The 26671-nt window shown below is 41.2% G+C and overlaps 1 protein-coding gene across 1 annotated transcript in view; it reads right to left on the reverse strand.

The window, feature by feature from the left end:
- The window catches only part of cep76 (centrosomal protein 76), a 180896-nt gene that overhangs the window by 149514 nt on the left and 4711 nt on the right, over positions 1-26671 (reverse strand). Inside the window, exon 2 of the mRNA XM_061916566.1 lies at positions 20848-20927. Coding sequence (XP_061772550.1) covers positions 20848-20874 — 27 coding nt within the window. The 5' untranslated portion in view covers positions 20875-20927. The remainder of the gene's footprint in view (positions 1-20847; positions 20928-26671) is intronic.

Raw genomic sequence — 26671 nt, forward strand, 5'->3', positions numbered from 1 at the left:
GATCTGGTATCGATATTTCAGTATCGACCTGCACATCACTACCAGGTACTTCACAGGGGTTAGTGCATGTGCCTCACAATACGAAGGTCCTGAGTAGTCCTGGATTCAATCCCGGGGTCGGGATCTTTCAGTGTGGAATTTGCATGTTCTCCCCGTGACTGCGTGGGTTTACTCTGGGTTCCTCCCACCTTCAAAAACGGGGATAGGTTGATTGGCAACACTCAAAATTGGCCCTAGTGTGTGAATGTGAGTGTGAACATTGTCCGTCTATCTGTGTTGGCCCTTTGATGAGGTAGCAACTTGTCCAGGGTGCAGCCCGCCTTCCGCCCGAATGCAGCTGAGATAGGCCCCAGCAACCCCCCGTGACCCCAAAATGGACAAGCAGTAGAAAATGGATGGATGGATGAATATAGCAAAGTGTGTGATGGTGTTTGTGGGTTTGACATGTGCACTAATTGCCAAAACTAGTTTTATGAAGTAAGATATTCAGTTATAAGCAAATAATACTGAGCCTTTATGATTGAAATATCTTCATTAGTGGTCCTGGTGTGTGGCGAACACGACCAAGCTCTTTATGTGCATCGTAAATCCCCTCGTTCTACATTTGTCAAGCATGTGTTAGCACGGCTGTAACAACATATATAATGTCAATTTAGGCCGTATAATCAAAGTCTTGTTAACAGCTTTGGAAAATAAATGCAAGGTTATATTTTTACGTACTTTGGTAAACTGTGTGCGGGTCGGGAGCACTGACGTCAAAGTCTCCGAGTCGCCAGTTGAAAAACTGCAAAGCCCTAAATCATACGACTCCTGGACCCCCACTAGTAATAACAAACATGTTATTTTCCAGTCATCCTAATCAGTGGTTGTTAAAACTGCACTTTTGCTCGAAGGATTGATTTAATGACTTTGTCGTCAAGTGGTAACTAAGAATGTTCAGCATTTTAAAGCGTTTAATTCGACCTCTTCATTAAGTCTGACACTCGAAAAAGTCCAGAAACAACACAACGTTCTAGGCAGGAGTTGATCTGGCTAACCTGGGGGTCAGCAACCCGCGGCTCTCGAGCCACATGCGGAATTTTAGTGCCGTCCTAGTGGCTCCCTGGAGAATTTTTACAAAAGGTTTTAAAATGCAAAAAGATTGGGGAACATTTTTTCTGTTTGTTTTTGTGTGAGGACAAACATGACACAAACCTTCCCAATTGTTAGCTAGCCCACTGTCTAATATGTTTGTGTGTCTGCTTCACTGATGAGACTATTTGATGAACCTCGTTTTGTCCTACTTGATCTCACCATAATGTGGGCTGTGATGCAACAGTTTGTTTACATGTAAAATCTTCCACTTCATTGTCTCATTTTGTCCACCAAAAGTTTTATGCTGTGCGTGAATGCACAAAAGGTGCACTTTGATGTTATTTACCCGTTGGAGTGCAAATTGTCACGTTCTGTTTTGTTTTAGATTCATTGGGCACTCTTGTTTGTTTTGTCACCATGCCAACCCATCAGCTTTCACCTGTTATGTGTTCACAACTCACGTACCTGACTTGTCTGGACTCACGCACCTGTCATCACTGCACCTATTTAAGCCTGTTGTTGCCAGGCATTAAGCCTGGCAACTACAGGCTTAAACTGTGTGCGGGTCGGGAGCACTGACGTCAAAGTCTCCGAGTCGCCAGTTGAAAAACTGCAAAGCCCTAAATCATACGACTCCTGGACCCCCACTAGTAATAACAAACATGTTATTTTCCAGTCATCCTAATCAGTGGTTGTTAAAACTGCGCTTTTGCTCGAAGGATTGATTTAATGACTTTGTCGTCGAGTGGTAACTAAGAATTTTCAGCATTTTAAAGCGTTTAATTCGACCTCTTCATTTAGTCTGACACTCGAAAAAGTCCAGAAACAACACAACGTTCTAGGCAGGAGTTGATCTGGCTAACCTGGGGGTCAGAAACCCGCGGCTCTCGAGCCACATGCGGAATTTTAGTGCCGTCCTAGTGGCTCCCTGGAGCATTTTTACAAAAGGTTTTAAAATGCAAAAATACTGGGAAACATTTTTTCTGTTTGTTTTTGTTTGAGGACAAACATGACACAAACCTTCCCAATTGTTAGCTAGCCCACTGTCTAATATGTTTGTGTGTCTGCTTCACTGATGAGACTATTTGATGAACCTCGTTTTGTCCTACTTGATCTCACCATAATGTGGACTGTGATGCAACAGTTTGTTTACATGTAAAATCTTCCACTTCTTTGTCTCATTTTGTCCACCAAAAGTTTTATGCTGTGCGTGAATGCACAAAAGTTGCACTTTGATGTTATTTACCTGTTGGAGTGCTAATTGTCACGTTCTCTTTTGTTTTGGATTCATTGGGCATTCTTGTTTGTTTTGTCACCATGCCGACCCATCAGTTTTCACCTGTTATGTGTTCACGACTCACGCACCTGTCATCACTGCACCTATTTAAGCCTGTAGTTGCCAGGCATTAAGCCTGGCGACATCACCCTCTACCACCATCTACTCACCCTCGACACACCCTTGTTATCCATGCCATGTTCCTTTCTCGTTCCAAGTAGGTTTTTCGTTATTCATGCCATAGTGCAAGTTTTGTTTTATGTCCATAGTTTTGCCTTAATGCAAGTTTTTGTTTTCATCGCCAAGTTTTGAACCTCCGCTGACAGCGCCTTTTTTTTTTGTTCCTGTTTATAGTAAAATTAAAAAATACGTCATTACCTTCACATCGTGTCTGGTCCAATCGTCTTGCAACACGGGAAAACAAACAACACCATAGTCCAAGTTTTGACACTAATCAGGCATATTTAGTCAGTGCCTGACCGCAAGCTAAACAATGCTAACATGCTATCCAGGTTAGCTGTATGCACATATTGCATCATTATGCCTCATTTGTAGGTATATTTCAGCTCATTTAATATCCTTTCCTTTTATCCTCTTTGTACATAATTTAGTTTTGCATGTCTCATGACACATGGGCTCCATTTCAGGTAGTTGCTTGTGTGCCATTTTGTTCCAGACCACAGAAAACATTACCTAGCTTGCCAAAGACTGTAATAAATATATTGAAAGAAGACGGACTGCCATTTCCTTTAACTTGGACACACACATTTATACCTTTGGCCATTCTAAGAAAGTCATTTACAGGAGTTATCTCACCTTCTGGGAAGTTTTACTAATGGTTTTTAATGTTGTAAAAATGTGTAGAATAAAATATTACATTTCAATATTTCTGTCTAAGGAAGATTTGCTTTAGCCTACAACAGTCCTTTTGATAGTAAGCTATTGTGAATGACTTTCCTTGTCGCCCGGGTTCCATGGACCACTCAGGCAGGACATGATCGCTTGAACAGGTTTGACTCTCGATTATTTTGCAATAAGCTTTCTTTTGCCGGGTTGGATCGCTTTTCAGCCACCGTCGTCGTTCTTGTCTGCTTCTAGCTTTCGCTGCTGCCGCTCTTCATCCGTCGTTGCAGGCTCTCCAACTCCTTCTGCCCCGATCTCTCCTCCTTCTCCCCTTTTATGCAGCGTATGGAGAAATTGTAATTGGTTACCGGTGTGCGAGCCACGCATCTGGTCTTGCTTGTAGCTCAGCCGCATTCTCCCCCTCCTTGCCGCCATCTTGGGCAGGGCTCCTGCTGCTCGTTCGCCGGCTCAGCCTCTCTACAGCTATTATAGCTAATATAGACATTTGTTGCTTTCATTATAATACTTAAAATCGGCTTTTAATTTTTTACGGCTCCAGGTTATTTTTTGGTATTTTTGGTCCAATATGGCTCTTTCAACATTTTGGTTTGCTGACCCCTGGTCTAACCAAAACACATTTTTGTAAAAAGTCTGAGTGTGTTGTTCCATATATTACATTTTGTGATGTATAAACAATCCCCTTGGGGGTGGCGGGCGGTCTTATTTTGACTGACTGTGTTCTGGGTGTGCAACATGGGAGGGATTTTATTCCCCCTGGCCATATAGTATCTCTCTTTCCTCATGCAATGCACGGGATATACCAGCAGGGAGGGCTTTTCAGTGATTTGAGAACTCCTCTGAGAGCCACCAACTCTGACCACTACTCTAACCTCTTCACCACGTGGAAGCACTAATGAGTATGGAGGGAGGGGCACAGGGGGGGTTCTATAGCACCGTGGTGATGTAATCTCTGTATAAAATTGGGAGATAAAAGGCTTTGGTTCTGCACACATGGAGCATATTTTGAAATGTATGGAACCCAAACATGAGTGTAATTGGAGCACTTTTGGCATCCTGCTCTACTGATGGAAACTATGACAGCAATGTTTAAACTTTTTAAATCTGAAAACCATGAGAATGTACCACTCCTGCTTTTACATATAGACTTGATGTAATGTCTCAGTGTCCATCAAAACGTAAGGAATCAGAAAACTGGTAATCCTCTATTTATTTTAATAATCAAAATGGTCATTTTTACTTCTGGTTTTGTGGGACACCAAAGCAAACTACTGTCTAAAAATCCTACAACTAAAATCATCATAATCTAATTTGCCATTCATACAGAGTAACACCTTGTAAAAACACCATAAAAGTGTCACTGTGATCCACGAGGTTCAATTTATGTTTCGCTTAAGAGGGCTATTCATTTTCCAAAGTGTGTAAATCAGGCAAAAGAAAGAGAGCAAACACAAATGTCCACAATGGCTGCACGATTTTGAAATCAAACAAATAGCAATTTGTTTTCCCATTTTTATCATTTCTACATAAAAATGCATAAAACTGCAAAAATATCAAGTGAAAGAAGACCTGTTACTTTTACACTGCGTCTAAAGGCGCCGTAAATTGGAAAAATATGCAATAAATTACTTTAAAAAATATTTGGCTTTATGCACAGACTCAGAGCTTTTGTCTAAGTGGTTCTCAACCTTTTTTCAGTGATGTACCCCCTGTGAACATTTTTTTGAAATTCAAGTACCCCCTAATCAGAGCAAAGCATTTTCGGTTGAAAAAAAGAGATAAAGAAGTAAAACACAGCACTATGTCATCAGTTTCTGATTTATTAAATTGTATAACAGTGCAAAATATTGCTCATTTGTAGTGGTCTTTCTTGAACTATTTGGAAAAAAAGATATAAAAATAATTAAAAACTTGTTGAAAAATAAACAAGTGATTCAGTTCTAAATAAAGATTTCTAAACATAGAAGTAATCATCAACTTAAAGTGCCCTCTTTGGGGATTGTAATAGAGATCCATCTGGACTCATCAACTTACTTCTAAACATTTCTTCGCAAAAAAAAATAAAATTTTAACATCAACATTGTTGCTATTTTTAGAATATTTAAAAAAAAAATCTCATGTACCCCTTGGCATACCTTCAAGTACCCCCAGGGGTACGCGTACCCCTATTTGAGAACCACTGCTCTAAATCATGCTCTTAAACTGAAAAAATAATCAACAACTACACAGTGTTTGTATTACGTGTGTAATCATAATATATAATAATAACACAAGTAATCATTTAAAGATAAAACCTTTAACTTCTCATTACTGTAAGTTTTTTTTTACCTTTGTACTGTAATTGGAAGGTAAATCACTTTGTTATCCTAGATGAATAAACAAAAAAATAAAATGGACTAATATATGTAAGCAACAATTTAACTAAATGTATTTTTTTTGCCCACTGTAGTGCATAAACTGTACAATACAATGGCAATCAGTGTTTGGGAAATTAGTTTCAGAAAGTAATGAATTATAGTTAGATTACCAAAAAAGTAATTGAATTATTTACGGAATATATCTTCAATAAATGTAATTAATTTCTAAGGAAAGTAATTATTGCGTTACTTTAAAACAAAAAACGATCAAATATCTGGCATATGCAGTTAAGGATATGTCTACACTAAGGCGTTTAACCCCTTAAATGAATAATTATTTAGCCCAAACCTCGTTTCAGCCAAACTAAACTATCATTTATTGTTGCCCTCCTTGGATAATTTTTTACACGGGTAAGTGCGATGTCTATTTCTTGAATCTCCGGCTATTAGCTTTGTATGGACTCATCGATCGTTTACAAATGGAGTTCGTAGCGGAAGTGATGCCAGAAAGACCGCGCCCCACACAGGAAGTGATGTCAGAAAGACCGCGCCCCACACAGGAAGTGATGTCAGAAAGACCGCGCCCCACACAGGAAGTGATGCCAGAAAGACCGCGCCCCACACAGGAAGTGATGTCAGAGAGAACGCGCCACAGCCAGCTTCAAAACAACCTGTTTCCACTCGGAGGTAAAAACACTAGAACAGGGGTAGGGAACCTATGGCTCTAGAGCCAGATGTGGCTCTTTTGATGACTGCATCTGGCTCTCGGATAAATCTGAGCTGACGTTGCTTAACATGATAAGTAATGAATAATTCCACTGGTAATAAGTGTTAAAAATAATGTTCAAAACATAAAACATTCTCATGGATTTTTAGTCCATCCATCCGTTTTCTACCGCACCTGTTCAAGAAGTTGCGTTAAGAAGTTATTTATTTATTATTGGTCAGTGTGGGGCTTGTCCTCCTGGGGGTTCTTCAGACCACCAAGCACCAACATGAGACCCCGTTTCAGGGTTACATTATTGTTTAATTTTTCAATAAGTCTCTCAGTTGCTTTCCAGCAATTGAATCAATCAATCAATGTTTACTTATATAGCCCTAAATCACTAGTGTCTCAAAGGGCTGCACAAACCACCACGACATCCTCGGTAGGCCCACATAAGGGCAAGGAAAACTCACACCCAGTGGGACGTCGGTGACAATGATGACTATGAGAACCTTGGAGAGGAGGAAAGCAATGGATGTCGAGCGGGTCTAACATGATACTGTGAAAGTTCAATCCATAATGGATCCAACACAGTCGCGAGAGTCCAGTCCAAAGTGGATCCAAGACAGCAGCGAGAGTCCCGTTCACAGCGGAGCCAGCAGGAAACCATCCCAAGCGGAGGCGGATCAGCAGCGCAGAGATGTCCCCAGCCGATACACAGGCAAGCAGTACATGGCCACCGGATCGGACCGGACCCCCTCCACAAGGGAGAGTGGGACATAGGAGAAAAAGAAAAGAAACGGCAGATCAACTGGTCTAAAAAGGGAGTCTATTTAAAGGCTAGCGTATACAAATGAGTTTTAAGGTGAGACTGAAATGCTTCTACTGAGGTGGCATCTCGAACTGTTACCGGGAGGGCATTCCAGAGTACTGGAGCCCGAAATGAATTGTTCTCTTTCGTTCTCGCTCGCGCTCTGGCTCCAGCCCCAACCCCGTCTCTCCTCCTGGCTGCTGCTTATAACAGAGCGACAGGTGATTAGATTAAAGGCCTCAGGTGGGCCATCTACGCAGCTCTTGCTGATTTCGAGGCTGATCCTGGCACACCCCAGTTTGCTGCAGGCCCGTGGGCCACGCCCCCTCCACAGTTAGCTTCAGAATAACAATGCTGTTACAAAGAATAAGAGACCTATTATACTCTAGAAATGTTGGTCTTGCATAAAAATGCACGCGTTTAGTTGTGTTCTGTGTTAAAAAAAATATTACATGGCTCTTACGGAAAGACATTTTAAAATATTTAGCTTTTTGGTTCTCTCAGCCAAAAAGGTTCCCAACCCCTGCACTAGAAAGATGGAGGCGAGTCATCCAGACTCTACATGTACGGAAATCACACGTTAAGAGAAAGCGATTGCAGCTATTTGGGATACAACAAAAGAGAACTTTCGAAAGTCCAGGTCAGCTGAGATTCTATTAACCGAAAAACTTTGTCCATGCGTCGAAGGAGAGACAACGAGAATGCGGGATCCCGTGGATGTGATATAAAAAGGTAGCGTGTGCTTTGTATTACCTGGCCGAACCAGGGAAGACTAACTGCAGAAAACATCAAATGCATTTGGACTGGCAAAGCAACGTCTCGGTCCAGAGTATATAAACTAAAGTCACCAAAAACGAATGGACAATGAAAGTGAAGGCAAAAGAGTGACGGGATATCTACATCCCTAGATTGATTGATGTAAAATGTTCTTTATCACATTGTTTACTTCTATGTGTCCATTAAAGATTTGATTAATTGGCTCAGGTGTGATTCACTTCAATAGGGACCCACAGCACACTGGATTCCAGGTAATTAAAATACCACAACACCGGATATTGTTCAGATAAGTTAAATGTAAGAACTTGCACACAAAGCAACACTGGAGGTGACTATGACGTCTGCATTTTCCACGCATGCGTACTCGGTTGCGTTCCGTCGGTGGATGGATGGGGTTAGGGGGTCTTAAACGACCATTTTGTGTGTGTGGACAAGGATAAGGTGAGGTGGGATTTACCCTGGACAACCTAGAAGGGGCCCAAGAGACATTTCATGAGAGCAGAGTGTGTGGAAGTGTGTGCGTGCCTTTAAATGTGTGATGTCATCAAGAGCGCGCTCAGAGAGCTTTTTAGCTCCGCTGTAAAACTAGGAGTTCATCATTCCTACATTCAGCTTGAAATATCTATGGTTGTGAACCCCTTATTAATCCAGATATAGTCTGTCTTGTCCAGGGTGTACCCCGCCTTCCGCTCGATTGTAGCTGAGATAGGCGCCAGCGCCCCCCGCGACCCCAAAAGGGAATAAGCGGTAGAATATGGATGGATGGATGGATAGTCTGTTACCAAGTCTGCCAGGATTAAAACACACACTAGTTTGTTTCCGGAAGTAGGAACACACATTTGTTGCAGGAAGTCAAAAGTCTGTTTTAATATAAAAGGACATAAATGCGCAAAATAATTCGTTCTGGAAATTATAAAAATTAATACTGTAAATATTGAACATATTACATATTGTTATGAATACACACTGCAAAAAAAAATCTAATAAAAAAAATAATAATAAAATAAATTGGCCCTAGTGTGTGAATGTTGTCTGTCTATCTGTGTTGGCCCTGCGATGAGGTGGTGACTTGTCCAGGGTGTACGCCGCCTTCCTCCCGATTGTAGCTGAGATAGGCGCCAGCGCCCCCACAAAAGGGAATAAGCGGTAGAAAATGGATGGATGGATATATATATATATATATATAAATACATACACCGTATTTCCTTGAATTGCCGCCAAGGCGCTAATTAATTTAAAACCTCTTCTCACTACGGCGTTTACCAAAGGCATGCACTAAATTTAGGCCTGCGCTTATAAATTTGAGTGTGATGTAAGAATACCATCATGAAAAGCACATTTAATTAAAAAAACGTTATGGTCTTACCTTTACTTATAAATGAAGTCCATGCGCAGCTCCTTCTGATCAAAAGCATCGATAACTTGTTTATAGAAGTCTTCCTTATCTTTCTTCAGTTTTAAAAGTCTCTCTGTCTCGATGGAGATCTTCCTTTATTACCTCCTGCTTCCATTGAAAGTCCAGTTTAGAAAACTGTTGTATTTTAGATATGTAATCCTCCATGTTAAAAGTGCAAGCGAAAGGAAAAAATAAACAATCGCTGCTCACTCTTGCTGCTTGTTGTCACTTCTTCTGCAGCCGAGTAGTCGCAAGAAGGATCACTAGCGCCCTCTACCACCAGGAGGCGGGAGTCATTTAATGACTCAAATTTGACACACGCAGCTATGGTATATTAATAAAACATAGTGTGTGAATGTGAGTGTGAATGTTGTCTGTCTATCTGTGTTGGCCCTGCGATGAGGTGGCGACTTGTCCAGGGTGTACCCCGCCTTCCGCCCGATTGTAGCTGAGATAGGCGCCAGCGCCCCCCGCGACCCCGAAAGGGAATAAGCGGTAGAAAATGGATGGATGGATGGATGCTTTCTGTTCTTTTTAACATATTCAATAGCTTGTACCTTAAATCCTACTGAATAGCTCTTAATCTTCTTCCCTTTATGCGATTTCAAATGATTGAAATCAGCCTCCTCCATTTCGAAAATGATGACAGGTGAAGTGTCACTCGTGACGTGAAGAGTTTGACCCGGCGGAAATTTTAGGCATATGCTTATAATTTTGGGAAACGAGTTTGACCCGGCGTTAATCCTGAGCCGGCGATAATGCTAAGCATGCGCTAATTTTTTTGCGAAACTAGTTCGACCCGGCAGTAATTCTAGGCAGGCGTATACTATATACCCGGCGGCAATTCAAGGAAATACGGTATACATACTTGCAGTGTGTATATAATCAATCAATCAATCAATGCTTATTTATATAGCCCTAAATAACAAATGTCTCAAAGGACTGTACAAACCACTACGGCTATCACATCCTCGGAAGTACCCACATAAGGGCCAGAAAAACTCACACCCAGTGGGACGCCAGTGACAATGCTGACTATGAGAACCTTGGAGAGGACCTCATATGTGTCCCCCAGGCGAAAGCAATGGATGTAGAGTGAGTCTAACATGATACTGTGAAAGTTCAATCCATAGTGGCTCCAACACAGCAGCGAGAGTCCCGTGCACAGGAAACCATCCCAAGCGGAGGCAGATCAGCAGCGTAGAGATGTCCCCAACCGATACAGGCGAGCGGTTCATCCTGGGTCCGGACACGCGGTCCATCCTGGGTCCCGACTCTGAACAGCCAGTACTTCATCCATGGCAATCGGACCGGACCCCCTCCACAAGGGAGGGGGGGGCAGAGGAGAAAAAGAAAAGAAGCGGCAGATCAACTAGTCTAAAAAGCAGGTCTATTTAAAGGCTAGAGTATACAAATGAGTTTTAAGGTGAGACTTAAATGCTTCTACTGAGGTGGCATCTCGAACTGTTACCGGGAGGGCATTCCAGAGTACTGGAGCCCGAACGGAAAACGCTCTATAGCCCGCAGACTTTTTTTGGGCTCTAGGAATCACTAATAAGCCGGAGTCCTTTGAACGCAGATTTCTTGCCGGGACATATGGTACAATACAATCGGCAAGATAGGATGGAGCTAGACCGTGTAGTATTTTATACGTAAGTAGTAAAACCTTAAAGTCACATCTTAAGTGCACAGGAAGCCAGTGCAGGTGAGCCAGTACAGGTGTAATGTGATCAAACTTTCTTCTTCTTGTCAATATAAAACATTGATGGTTTTGAAGTTGTTTTAGAGGGCTTTGAAGGCTACGTCGACCCTCATGAGCCGCATCTTCCGAACGATCTTTAGGATCCTGGAGGAAATCATAGTGATTGAGAACGATGGGCGAAATTCCAAAACAAAGTGCAGTTCTACCTTAAGCGCTAACGGCTGAAAATTGGTGTTTAAATCAAAAAGCACATTACAGATCTAAAACAGGAATGTTCTTTTCAGTGTTTGTGGGAAATGAGGCTGATTTTGACAGGAAATATAAGTTTTAAAAGCCCAGTGGTGTGGTCACAGCCATCAGAGTACAGAGCAAAATGAAGCTTCGTATCAAATGCATGTATATAAATATACATTTGGAGTGCCAAACAGTAACTATTGTTTTGGATTTCATGATCTACAACATGCTATATTCATCACAGTTTCAATGGAGAGAAGAGATACATGTCAGTTTTTCCACTGTCTCATTACACTGACCTCAGCTTTACTAAACGCGGCTTGTAATGTAAAACAAGACTCGAGTGAGACAGAGGAACTTAAAGAATATCGTGGGGGTTTGTGGGAGTGAAGGATACATTTGGCTGACCGTGCCTTGCTGTAAAAATAAATCAATGGAATAATATTCAGGTGTAGTGGGATCTTTTGAAGTAAAAGCCCTGTGAAGTTGTGTTTTGCATTACAGGCCTTACTGCTGTGCCATTTTACAATAAGTATGTCATACTGCAACATAATTATGTCTATCCTACGATATCATTTTCTATTGTTTATATCATAATTTTGACCTCTGGTCTGTGGCTTAAGTACCTGCAGTAACGCTGTTACCATGACTGTATTTTTATCTCACTTGAAAGAACTTTTCGGCGCTGATACATCACCTTTTTGGGAGAAAAACATAGGACGGACAGAAAGCACAATAGAAGCTAAACCAACGAAACCAGAAGCAGAATCTCCATGTCTAGCATTAAAAGATTACAGTTGGTACAAAATGCGGCTGCTAGACTTTTGACAAGAACAAGAAAGTTTGATCACATTACACCTGTACTGTATATGCCTTTATATACATATATACATACATATACACCTATACTGTATATACCTTTATATACATATATACATACATATATACCTATACTGTATATACCTTTATATACATATATACATACATACTGTATATACCTATACTGTATATACCTTTATATACATATATACATACATATATACCTATACTGTATATACCTTTATATACATATATACATACATATATACCTACACTGTATATACCTTTATATACATATATACATACATATATACCTATACTGTATATACCTTTATATACATATATACATACATATATACCTGTACTGGCTCACCTGCACTGGCTTCCTGTGCACTTAAGATGTGACTTTAAGGTTTTACTACTTACATATAAAATACTACACGATCTAGCTCCATCCTATCTTGCTGATTGTATTGTACCGTATGTCCCGGCAAGAAATCTGCGTCCAAAGGACTCCGGCTTATTAGTGATTCCTAGAGCCCAAAAAAAGTCTGCGGGCTATAGAGCTTTTTCATTTCGGGCTCCAGTACTCTGGAATGCCCTCCCGGTAACAGTTCGAGATGCTACCTCAGTAGAAGCATTTAAGTCTCACCTTAAAACTCATTTGTATACTCTAGCCTTTAAATAGACTCCCTTTTTAGACCAGTTGATCTGCCGTTTCTTTTCTTTTTCTCCTATGTCCCCCCCTCCCTTGTGGAGGGGGTCCGGTCCGATGACCATGGATGAAGTACTGGCTGTCCAGAGTTGAGACCCAGGATGGACCGCTCGTCGGGACCCAGGATGGACCGCTCGCCTGTGTATCGGTTGGGGACATCTCTACGCTGCTGATCCGCCTCCGCTTGATATGGTTTCCTGTGGACGGGACTCTCGCTGCTGTCTTGGATCCGCTTGAACTGAACTCTCGCGGCTGTGTTGGAGCCACTATGGATTGAACTTTCACAGTATCATGTTAGACCCGCTCGACATCCATTGCTTTTGGTCCCCTAGAGGGGGGGGGGTTGCCCACATATGTGGTCCTCTCCAAGGTTCTCATAGTCCTCATTGTCATCGATGGCTCATAGTCAGCATTGTCACTGGCGTCCCACTGGATGTGAATTCTCCCTGCCCACTGGGTGTGAGTTTTCTTTGCCCTTTTGTGGGTTCTTCCGAGGATGTTGTAGTCGTAATGATTTGTGCAGTCCTTTGAGACATTTGTGATTTCGGGCTATATAAATAAACATTGATTGATTGATTGATTGATTGAATTGGGCCAAAAAGAAAAGTAAATTAATTTGTAATTAATTTATTGTCATACACATACACATACACATACATATACATATATATATATATATATATATATATATATATATATATATATACATACACACACACACACATACATATACACGTACATACATACATACAATTTTAAGACAAAAAAAAATAAAAAAATAAAATATATATTAGTGGGACGGCGTGGCGCAGTGGTAGAGTGGCCGTGCACAACCCGAGGGTCACTGGTTCAAATCCCACCTAGAACCAACCTCGTCACGTCCGTTGAGTCCTGAGCAAGACACTTCCCCCCTGCTCCTGATGGTTGCTGGTTGGCGCCTTGCATGGCAGCTCCCTCCATCAGTGTGTGAATGTGTGTGTGAATGTGGAAGTAGTGTCAAAGCGCTTTGAGTACCTTGAAGGTAGAAAAGCGCTATACAAGTACAACCCATTTACCATTTATATATATATATATATATATACAATTTTAAGACAAATATTATATTTGTACTGTTACTGGAATATAATTTTTACCGATATTCATATGTACTTTTTTTTTTATTATCGCACAACTCTAACAAGGATGGTTGTCAGAATTAGTTTGTGAGGAGCCCCAAGATGCAGAGAAGGAGGCAGGCATTGAGTAAGAAAACATGGTTTTAATTTAAACACTAAAACAAAACCAAACAAAGGCTACAAACAAAAAGGTGCACACGCGGCGCATAACAAACTAGGCTATGAACAAACAAATCGGAAGTAGGGAACAAAAAAAAGTAAGCTACAAACATCTACTTAATATAGCTTACTGCTACGCTGCAATCACACGACCAGTAGGAACGACAAGTAGAAAATGACATTGACACGACAGGAGCAACAGGTAGCAACGACAAGAGCGACAATAATCCAGCACTCACTGGAGGACAAAAGCAGGTACAAATAGGAGTGGGCTGATTGACACCAGGTGTGGCCAGGTGTCAATCGGCCGCAGCTGAGGGGAAAACGCGCTTATTAGGGAAAAAAACAGGAAACAGACAAAATAAGAGCGCTGACAGGAACTAAAAACAGAAAATACTAAACACAATCAGAGGAAAAACTAAAACACAAACACTGGTATATTATTAAAAAATAGAGACATAATGATGGGAAAATTTCACGGCTATTGCGACTAAAATGATCACGGTTATTAGTAGTACCACGGTATTGTTGAAGGTGCTCAGAAAATACTTACACGCGCACTATAATCTTTTCACCGAGTTTTATAAAAAAAAAAACATGATACTAAATTGACAAACAATATACTTCCCTGGCAGAAAAAAACATAAAATATTGTTCTATTTCTGGATTTTTGAGTGTTTGAATTTTTCATTTGAAATGGTTTCATTTGCAAAAGTTTTAAAATGTTATTTTTGATTACAAATTGAGTGTTCACTTGGCCCTCACGTCCGGTTTAGGTGACATCACGCGAGTTCACTTTATTTGTAGACAGCTTCGTCTTTTTAAATAAAATTTTAACACAAATAAAACACTTCTCTGTCATATTCCCCTGAGTACAAAGCGATTAATCTTTTCTAAGCGAACACAGCTTGTATTTTCAATGTATGTTGATGATAACTTTATTCATTGTTTACTTCTGTATTTGTTGATCATTTACTTACCAATTGTTTATTCATTCATGTATTTTTTTATTTATTTTTTTAGTTTATGTATTTATTTATTTTTACTCTTGTGTTACAAATTGAGTTTTGCTTTCTCTTATTAATTTTTGGACATGCTGAAACAAAAAAAATGAAACATGTGACGCATTACATTGTAATTGTATGCATGTTTGAATAAACTGACACCATATCCATAAGTAAATTATTATTCGTTATCAGCATCAAAATGTATACTTTTTCTAATTACATTACATTTATTTGCCCTTTTTTTCCCTGATAATTTTATCGATTTTCATGTTTGATCTTATTTCAACAATATACTGTGGGCGAAAAAAAATCAAGCTGCCCTTGGGTCACACTTTAAACTTCATTTTAGGAAAAAGGCAGTACCATTCTGTGGAGAAGCGCGGCTGGCGAACGAGCAGCAGGGCGGGGCACGCTGGAGCCCGGCCCAAGATGGCGGCAAAGAGGCGGAGGATGCGGCTTAGCGGAGAGCGACGCAGCAATCGACTTCAGGTGCGTGGATCGCGCACCTACACACAATTAATAAATCTCCTCTGGCTGTATAAAAGGGCGGCAGCGGAGGAGGGTGGGGCAGAAGGAGTAGTAGAATCCGCAGCAGAACCTGATGAGCGAAAACGACAGAGAGCGAGCTGAAGACAGCGACGACGTGGCGAGGAGTGAGCAGGAGAGGAGCCACTGAAAAGCGATCCGACTAAAAGAAAAATGTCCTTCCTTGATGGTCCGTGGAACCCGCAAGACGACAGCAAGCACATTGTTTTTAATAGTCACATTTAATATTTACAGTTTGGGTCAATGGAAAACATCCACATTAATTGTGTTTATTTGGGGAATACATTGGATTGTATGTTTTTTTAATAGTATTAAAAAATCGTTGAATCATTATATTTAAGTGTCTTCGAATCAATCTGTTGTGAACAATTAAATCAAAAGCAATATCCATATGAACCGATGCCTTTATCTTTTCAAGGCGTGGGAAATTGGAGTGCCGTGCACCGTTGATCCCGGACAGTTTATATATTTCGCTTTTTTCCCTTTGAGCTGTAACAGAGAGAACTGTGTGGAAATGATGTGGGTGGGCCATGGGGCGGTATTTCAACCCCAGGCAGAATCTACTGTGTGAAGTCAGGGATGAGAACATGCAGCTTGAGTAACCACTGTTCCATGTAGGTTCACTGACCTTGTGCAACATTAGCACTGTATTTGTTCAATTCCACTTAAGATAACAAAAGATTGTAATTAGGAGGAAATCTGGGATGAAACAAAGCGGTAGACCCCCGTCCCCCTGGTGCTTTGCGCTGAATAATATTAAGAAAGGTTCCATTCTGCGCTGGGGGCTTTTTACATTTGAAAGCGATCCGGTTTGGGATTTAGTTTGAACTGAGGAGAAGAGAAATAAGACTTTGCCGTTTACAAAGAGGTGGGAACTGTGTGCACATTCACACAAAATCCCCCCCAACAAGCAAATATTGGACCCGAAAGGAGAGACAGACAATGAGCTGGACTTCCAAACTGCAGCACAAATGGAACATGGATTAACTAGCGATATATACAAATCGGAAAAAACTAAACAAAAAGGGATGGTTTGTCGCAGTACAAACATTTTTTGTACAAAAAATAGAAGGTACAAAACCCAAAACCAGTGAAGTTGGCACGTTGTGTAAATGGTAAATAAAAACAGAATACAATGATTTGCAAATCCCTTTCAACCAATATTCAATTGAATAGACTGCAAAGACAAGATATTTAACGTTCAAACTGGAAACTCTGTTATTTTGTGCAAATATTATCTCATTTGGATTTTGATGCCTGCAATATGTTTCAAAAAAGCTGGCACAAGTGGCAAAAAAGACTGAGAAAGTCGAGGAATGCTCGTCAAACACTTATTTGGAACATCCCACAGGTGAACGGGCTGATTGGGAACAGGTGGGTGCCATGATTGGGTATAAAAGCAGCGTCCTTGAAATGCTCAGTCATTCACAAACAAGGATGGGGTGAGGGTCACCACTTTGTGAACAAATTGTTAAATAGTTTAGAACATTTCTCAACGAGCTATTTATTGCAAGGAATGTAGGGATTTCATCAAAAGGTTCAGAGAATCTGGAGAAATCACTGCAGGTAAGCGGCTAAGCCCGTGACCTTCGATCTATCAGTAGTTCGATCTCTCAGGCGGTACTGCATCAAAAAGTGACATCGGTGTCTAAAGTATATCATCCCATGGGCTCAGGAACACTTCAGAAAAACACTGTTAGTAACTACAGTTTGTCGCTACATCTGTAAGTGCAAGTTAGAACTATTATGCAAAGCAAAAGCCATTTATCAACAACACCCAGAAACGCTGCCGGCTTAGCTGGGCCTAAGCTCATCTAAGATGGACTGATGCAAAGAGGAAAACCGTTCTGTGGTCTGACGAGTCCACTTTTCAAATTGTTTTTGGAAACTGTGGACGTCGTGTTCTCCGGACAAAAGAGGAGAAGAACCATCCGGACCGTTACAGTTCAAAAGTCAGCATCTGTGATGGTATGGGGGTGTATTAGTGCCCAAGGCATGGGTAACTTACACATCCGTGAAGGCATCATTAATGCTGGAAAGTACATACAGGTTTTGGAGCAATATATGTTGCCATCCAAGGAACGTTATCATGGATACCCCTGCTTATTTCAGCAAGACAATGCCAACCCACATGTTACAGTAACACCTTGGCTTCATTTTAAAGGAGTGCGGGTACTAGACCGGCCTGCCTGTAGTCCAGACATACCCGCATTGAAAATGTGTGGCGCATTATGAAGCCTAAAATACGTCAACGGAGACTCCGGACTGTTGAACAACTTAAACTGTACATCAAGCAAGAATGGGAAAGAATTCCACATGAAAAGCTTCAAAAATTGGTCTCCTCGAAACTCAGCAGTTCTAGACCTGTCAATGATGTGCGGTATCGTGAATGTTTATTTGGATTCGTGGCTGTCAACGACATTGCGTGGAACACACGTGGATTTGTTTACTTCTTCGTAAAGGTTGATCATCAGTCACTGATGTAAACAATAATGGAATGGAAATTGCATGGTGTTTCATATATTTGTTTATACACAACTTTAACAAAAATTACTACAAGTTAGGTCATATACTATATGATACATTCTATTTCAATTTATTGTATATAATATACTTGTGTGTGTATGTATGGATATAATATATATATATATATATATATATATATATATATATATATATACACACACACACACACACACACACACACACATTTATACACATTTTTATATATTCCATATATATTACAAATATATATATATATTACAAATATATATATATATATATATATATATATATATATATATTTTTTTTTTTTTTTTTTTTTTGAGGGAAAGGGGATAACAACAGGGCACATGGCACCAGCCAGGTAGGGCGGCGTAAGGGGACACTATGCCTATTTTTATTTTCAGACAAATTAATGTATAATGTGGATAAATGTTTAAATATATGTAATATAATTATATACATTATGTTTGTGTTGGAATATGATAAGTTATAGCTTCATTTCATACGACTGTATAAATCAATTATAAGAAAATACATATTGAAGCTGTCATCTCATTTTACTATCTTGTTGTTTTAGTAGGTGTTAGCTACGAAAATAATTCATGACAGAATGAATATATATATATATATATATATTTATACATATATACACACACACACATATATATATATATATACACACACATATATATATACACACATATAGATACACATTTTTTATATATAGACACACACACACACATACATACATACATACATATCTATATATACATATATATATATAACATATACATACACACACATACCCTGCCTCAAAATAAAATGTTTGCCTTGGTGCCCTAAAATATGAGCCCTCCTTTAAGGCAACACTTGCCTTGACCTTAAGAAGTAAAATTTCGAGGCCTGCCAATTCATTAATTCATTCCTATCTGCACTTGTCTCTGTGTGTGTGTGTGTGTGTGTGTGTGTGTGTGTGTGTGTGTGTGTGTGGGTGGGTGGGTGCGTGTGTGTCAAATTCAACCCGTTCAAACAGGAGCATCGCAACATTCCACTGAGATCAAGTTATATAAAATTATTACTTATCATGTGACATCCAAATATGAACATGTAAAATATCCTTTTCCTCACCTGGAATTATTGGGCCATTTCATGTTTTATGCCTTAAATGGCCATGTGTTTGCTCATTGATCTGTATGAGTGTACAACATCAATGATGGTAAATATTTTAAGTCAACTAAGAATGGAAAAAGTTCTAATATAACTTTATCGGTGTTGAAAATGCCATTGGGTTGGGATAAAACATAGGGAAAGTACAGAGTTTGGCAGCTTTGCAGGTTTTTGTAAAACAATATGGAAGGACAGAATAATATCTTGTAATAACAGTGAGTCAGGTATCAAATTGATTGTATTGGATGCTTTATCTCATGAGTATCAAATTTGTTTTCATTGAGGGCCGTTTTCCAGTTTTGGTTGCCCTCAGAGAGCCGGCTGCTAGTAACATCAATAAAACAAACATATATGTACAAGGATTATCCACATGATTTTCTCACATGATTACCTATGCATTTGATTAGTAAATGTTTATTTTACCTCAAATTTAAGAAAAAAAAATTTGTAGATTTTGCTTTGGGAAAAATGGCAGAATTGTACCATAAAATTTACAGTAAAATGGTCACACTATTTTACTGTAAAACTCCGGTGATTGTTTTCTTTTGCTAAAAAAAACATGGTTGCGGTTTTCACAGTGTATTACTGTAAATGTACGGTAAGATTCTGGAAAACGAGCTGTTTTAAAAAAAAAAAAATATATATATATATATATATATATATATATATATATATATATATATATATATATACTGTCATGTTTACGGTGTACAATTTGATGGATAACTTGTTTTGAAATCATAAGGCTAAGTAGATATTTATGTATATTTTTACCCCAATAATGTTGCGAATGTATGATCATATAATAACTGTTACATTATTAGAAAGATAGTTTAAAATATATGTAACTGCATGCAGTACATGTCTTTCTTTTTTTTTCATTCTCTTTTTTTAAAATAAAAGAAGAAAGAAAGAAAGAAAGAAAGAAAAAGTACTTAATGCATTTCCAAGCTTTCACAGGCCATTTAAAATGATGTGGCGGGCCAGATCTGGCCCCCAGGAATCAAGTTTGACACCTGTACTTTATCTGATTAGGTAGATTACAGTCATTTTTGACCACTCCTCTTGACAAAATTGGTGCAGTTCAGCTAAATGTGTTGGTTTTCTGACATGGACTTGTTTCTTCAGCATTGTCCACACGTTTAAGGCAGGACATTCCAAAACCTTCATTTTAGCCATTCCGTTACCACTTTTCACATGTGTTGGGGGTCAATATCCTGTTTGAACACCAGACTGCGCACAAGACCCAACCGGGCTGATGATTTTAGGTTGTCCTGAAGAATTTGGAGGTAGGTAATCCTCCTTTTTAATTGTCCCATTTACTCTCTGTAAAGCAGCAGTTCTATTGGCAGCAAAACAGGCGCAGAGCATAATACTACCACCACCATGCTTGACGGTAGGTGTGGTGTTCCTTGGAATAAAGGCCTCACCTTTTCTCCTCAAAACATATTGTTGGGTGTTGTGGCCAAACAGCACATTTTTTGGTTTCATCCGACCACAGAACTTTCCGCAAGAAGGTCTTATCTTTATCCATGTGATGTAAAACTTTTGACCACGACTATATAATATATGACAACTAGCTCGTAGACAATAGAGACTGACTGAACTAAGAAAACTCACGGGCGCATCCGGAAGACAAGAAACCATTCTGCAGTCATGTGCATGCAGGTTGCTCCGCCCCAGGAACAGCAAAGTTTGACCTGAAAGAGAAAACAAAGTTGTGGCGGAAAGACTGGAAAACAGGTGAGATACTGTAAGTCAGTGGTCCCCAATCACTATTAAATCAACAAAAAAAACACAATATATACATTATATATCAATATAGATCAATACAGTCTGCACGGATACAGTCCGTAAGCACACATGATTGTATTTCTTTACGAACCCCCCCCCCCCCGGTCCGTGGGACACATTTTCAAGCGTTGACCGGTCCGCAGCTACAAAAAGGTTGGAGACCACTGCTGTAAATTTCAATTTTCCCCATAAACAATAAAGTTCCTGCCTTTTGTCCATTTGAATAGAGCTGTATTGGACGTGGGTAGCATAGCATAGCATAGCATATCTATACTCTGGGCAGGGTTCTTGAGGGTGCATGGGAGTTTGCCCAACCAGTCTACATGTGCTTTGTGGACTTGGAGAAGGCATTGGACCGTGTCCCTCGGGAAGTCCTGTGGGGAGTGCTCAGAGAGTATGGGGTATCGGACTGTCTTATTGTGGCGGTCCACTTCCTGTATGATCAGTGTCAGAGCTTGGTCCGCATTGCCGGCAGTAAGTGGAACACATTTCCAGTGAGGGTTGGACTCCGCCAAGGCTGTCCTTTGTCACCCATTCTGTTCATAACTTTTATGGACAGAATTTCTAGGCACAATCAAGGCGTTGAGGGGTTCCGGTTTGGTGACCGCAGGATTAGGTCTCTGCTTTTTGCAGATGATGTGGTCCTGATGGCTTCATCTGACCGGGATCTTCAGCTCTCGCTGGATCGGTTCGCAGCCGAGTGTGAAGCGACCGGAATGAGAATCAGCACCTCCAAGTCCGAGTCCATGGTTCTCGCCCGGAAAAGGGTGGAATGCCATCTCCGGGTTGGGGAGGAGACCCTGCCCCAAGTGGAGGAGTTCAAGTACCTAGGAGTCTTGTTCACGAGTGAGGGAAGAGTGGATCGTGAGATCGACAGGCGGATCGGTGCGGCGTCTTCAGTAATGCGGACGTTGTACCGATCCCTTGTGGTGAAGAAGGAGCTGAGCCGGAAGGCAAAGCTCTCAATTTACCGGTCGATCTACATTCCCATCCTCACCTATGGTCATGAGCTTTGGGTCATGACCGAAAGGATAAGATCACGGGTACAAGCGGCCCAAATGAGTTTGGGTCTCTCCCTTAGAGATAGGGTGAGAAGCTCTGCCATCCGGGAGGAACTCAAAGTAAAGCCGCTGCTCCTCCACATCGAGAGGAGCCAGATGAGGTGGTTCGGGCATCTGGTCAGGATGCCACCCGAACGCCTCCCTAGGGAGGTGTTTAGGGCACGTCCAACCGGTAAGAGGCCACGGGGAAGACCCAGGACACGTTGGGAAGACTATGTCTCCCGGCTGGCCTGGGAACGCCTCGGGATCCCCCGGGAAGAGCTAGACGAAGTGGCTGGGGAGAGGGAAGTCTGGGCTTCCCTGCTTAGGCTGCTGCCCCCGCGATCCAACCTCAGATAAGTGGAAGAAGATGAATGGATGGATGGATGGATACTGGTTACAAGAATGACATAAGTCATAGCCCTTTTAGCTACTGACTTTTTAAATTTTATTTTGGTCCTGGTTATTTAAAGAGTTTTTCATTTATTTACTGAAGAGTGCAAAAGTTCACTCTAAAGTATGAGTGATGTAAAATTGTCTGGACATTTCAAATTGTGGATATTATCGCTGTTGAAGGCGAAATCAGGGAGGATATGTGACTCGGAGATAACTGAAGACAGTTATGATGCGTGACCACTGACTGGTATTGTTGAATAGGGATTGGAAAGTATGTTGGGGAATATGACACGCCTTAACGGAAAATCCATAAAGTCAATGTATCTTCTGCTCATACCTCAGGAACAACTGGTTTTGATCTGCAAAGACTTACATTTCGGTTTGCTGTGAAGAAATGCTCTAAGGTTTTTTTACGTCTTTTGGTGCAGCCACTCTGACATTTATATAGAGTTGGGAATTAATTACAGAAAAAATACATCTTAATGTTGTGTCGTAACGTGGACTGTATGGTGTGGTTTGTTGCGTGGTTTTCCCGAGATGCAAATGAACAATGCGTGAAGGTAAATACATAATTTTAATCTTAACTCAAAAGTAACAAACAAAAGACGCTCACCTTGGAAGCACAAAACTTAACACAGGAAACAAAACTAGCACTTTTACGTAAACAATGGGTAAAAAACAAAAGACTAGTGGCATTAATAAACAAAAACTTACATGCGGTGACGTGAGCAGGGCAGCATGGACTAAGAAATTGCATGAAACAAACAGCGTGAACTAATCACGAAACAGAGTGATGACACCAGAACGACCAACAGAAAATCCATCCATCCATTTTCTACCGCTTATTCCCTTTCGGGGTCGCGGGGGGCGCTGGCGCCTATCTCAGCTACAATCGGGCGGAAGGCGGGGTACACCCTGGACAAGTCGCCACCTCATCGCAGGGCCAACACAGATAGACAGACAACATTCACACTCACATTCACACACTAGGGACCATTTAGTGTTGCCAATCAACCTATCCCCAGGTGCATGTCTTTGGGAGTGGGAGGAAGCCGGAGTACCCGGAGGGAACCCACGCATTCACGGGGAGAACATGCAAACTCCACACAGAAAGATCCCGAGCCTGGATTTGAACCCAGGACTGCAGGACCTTCGTATTGTGAGGCAGACGCACTAACCCCTCTGCCACCGTGAAGCCCCCAGAAAATGACAGGCTTAAATAGTGACATGATTAACAACAGGTGTGTGAGTTCAAACAAATGAGGCAGGTGAAACTAATAGAGTTGTCATGGAAACTAAAACAAACCAGGGTGCGCAAAAACCGGAACTAATGGAGTCAGAAACAAACAGAACATGATTACAAGACATCAATCAATCAATGTTTACTTATATAGCCCTAAATCACTAGTGTCTCAAAGGGCTGCACAAACCACTACGACATCCTCGGTAGGCCCACATAAGGGCAAGGAAAACTCACACCCAGTGGGACGTCGGTGACAATGATGACTATGAGAACCTTGGAGAGGAGGAAAGCAATGGATGTCGAGCGGGTCTAACATGATACTGTGAAAGTTCAATCCATAATGGATACAACACAGTCGCGAGAGTCCAGTCCAAAGCGGACCCAACACAGCAGCGAGAGTCCCGTTCACAGCGGAGCCAGCAGGAAACCATCCCAAGCGGAGGCGGCTCAGCAGCGCAGAGATGTCCCCAGCCGATACAAAGGCGAGCAGTACATGGCCACCGGATCGGACCGGACCCCCTCCACAGGGGAGAGTGGGACATAGAAGAAAAAGAAAAGAAGCGGCAGATCAACTGGTCTAAAAAGGGAGTCTATTTAAAGGCTAGAGTATACAAATGAGTTTTAAGGTGAGACTTAAATGCTTCTACTGAGGTGGCATCTCGAACTGTTACCGGGAGGGCATTCCAGAGTACTGGAGCCCGAACGGAAAACGCTCTATAGCCCGCAGACTTTTTTTGGGCTTTGGGAATCACTAATAAGCCGGAGTCCTTTGAAGGCAGATTTCTTGCCGGGACATATGGTACAATACAATCGGCAAGATAGGATGGAGCTAGACCGTGTAGTATTTTATACCTAAGTAGTAAAACCTTAAAGTCACATCTTAAGTGCACAGGAAGCCAGTGCAGGTGAGCCAGTATAGGTGTATATGTATGTATATAAAGGTATATACAGTATAGGTGTATATGTATGTATATATGTATATAAAGGTATATACAGTATAGGTATATATGTATGTATATATGTATATAAAGGTATATACAGTACAGGCGTAATGTGATCAAACTTTCTTGTTCTTGTCAAAAGTCTAGCAGCCGCATTTTGTACCAACTGTAATCTTTTAATGCATGACATGTTGCAATTGGGTAAGCACGGTGGTACAGGGGTTGGTGCATGTGCCTCACATTACGAAGGTCCTGAGTAGTCCTGAGTTCAATCCCGGGCTCGGGATCTTTCTGTGTGGAGTTGGCATGTTCTCTCCTTGACTGCGTGGGTTCCCTCCGGGTACTCCGGCTTCCTCCCACTTCCAAAGACATGCACCTGGGGATAGGTTGATTGGCAACACTAAATTGGCCCTAGTGTGTGAATGTGAGTGTGAATGTTGTCTGTCTATCTGTGTTGGCCCTGCGATGAGGTGGCGACTTGTCCAGGGTGTAAAATGCCTTCCGCCCGATTGTAGCTGAGATAGGCGCCAGCGACCCCCGCGACCCCAAAAGGGAATAAGCGGTAGAAAATGGATGGATGGATGGATATATATATATATATATATATATATATATGTGTATATATATATATATATATATATATATATATATATATATACACTATAATGCCAAAAATTATTTGGCCGCCTACCTTGACTCACATCCCATTCCTAGCCCATAGGGTTCAATATGACTTTTTTGCAGCTATTACAGCTTCAACTCTTCTGGGAAGGCTGTCCACAAGGTTGCGGAGTGTGTTTATAGACATTTTACAACATTCTTCCAAAAGCGCACTGGTGAGGTGGAGAAGGCCTGGCTCTCAGTCTCCGTTCTAATTCATCCCAAAAGGTGTCAGGACTCCGCGCAAGCCAGTCAAGTTCATCCACACCAGGCTCTGTCATCCATGTCTTTTAGGATCTTGCTTTGTGCACTGGTGCACAGTCATGTTGGAAGAAGAAGGGGCCCTCTCCAAACTGTTCTCACAAGTTTGGGAGCATGGAATAGTCCAAAATGTTTTGGTATCCTGGAGCATTCAAAGTTCCTTTCACTGGAACTAAGGGGCCAAGCCCAACTGTTGAAAAACAACCCCACACCATAATTCATCCTCCACCAAATTTCACAGTCGGCACAAAACCCCCAAACCCAAACTGGCTCATCGGATTGAAAAGCCTGATTCATCACTCCAGAGAACGTGTCTCCACTGAGCTCCTGAGAGCGGCCTAGTCTTTCACAAATGTTTGTAGACACAGTCTCCATGCCTTAGGACACCTGATTCTGATCATTTGGATGTGTGGCCAAATACTTTTGGCAATATAGTGTATTTTTTATTCAACCCTAAACCCTGTGGTGAAGTCCTTCCAGGCCCAGCTTTTGCTTTTGATAACCCGATGTCCGAGTGAATAAAGTGTCAGCTTTGACCTCCTGGCACTGCAGGTCTGGCACAGTCCGCATGACCGTGGTGCAGAAAATGTTTCAATGAAAGGAGATAATTGCATCGTTAACTTCAGTCAATAAAGAGTTGGCGCTTGAGCGAACGGGGGGGATTTATGGAAGTGAGTGGATGCCTGACTTCCTCTGCATAGTTGCTGTTCATTGTTTTACAACCCCGATAGGGATCTAAATGAACCAGATGAAAAGTCAAATCACAATAATTTACGATATCTTTATAGCACTGCCAGGTTTTAGCGAACTTATTTCATATGGTGTGTTTGCCGCGATCAAAGAGAAAGACCGCTGTTTGAAACTTCTCCCTACGTGTGTTGTTTCCTGCACCAGCAGTGAAGTAAATCTCAGTTCCCCCAGAGAGACTGAACCCCCTTACTTGAATGGGGCATTGTCTCTCAAACTGACCTTGATTTGGAGCCAACTATCCCTGTTGGATTGGGACAAGTTGAGCTAGCGCTAGATCATGCAACCTGACAAAGTAGGGCACATGAGTAGAGGTTTTCTATTAAAGTTGATAGAAAGTGAAATAAAATATACATGCATGG

The sequence above is a fragment of the Nerophis ophidion genome, linkage group LG11, assembly GCF_033978795.1.
Source record: "Nerophis ophidion isolate RoL-2023_Sa linkage group LG11, RoL_Noph_v1.0, whole genome shotgun sequence".
NCBI classification, from domain to species: Eukaryota; Metazoa; Chordata; class Actinopteri; order Syngnathiformes; family Syngnathidae; genus Nerophis; species Nerophis ophidion.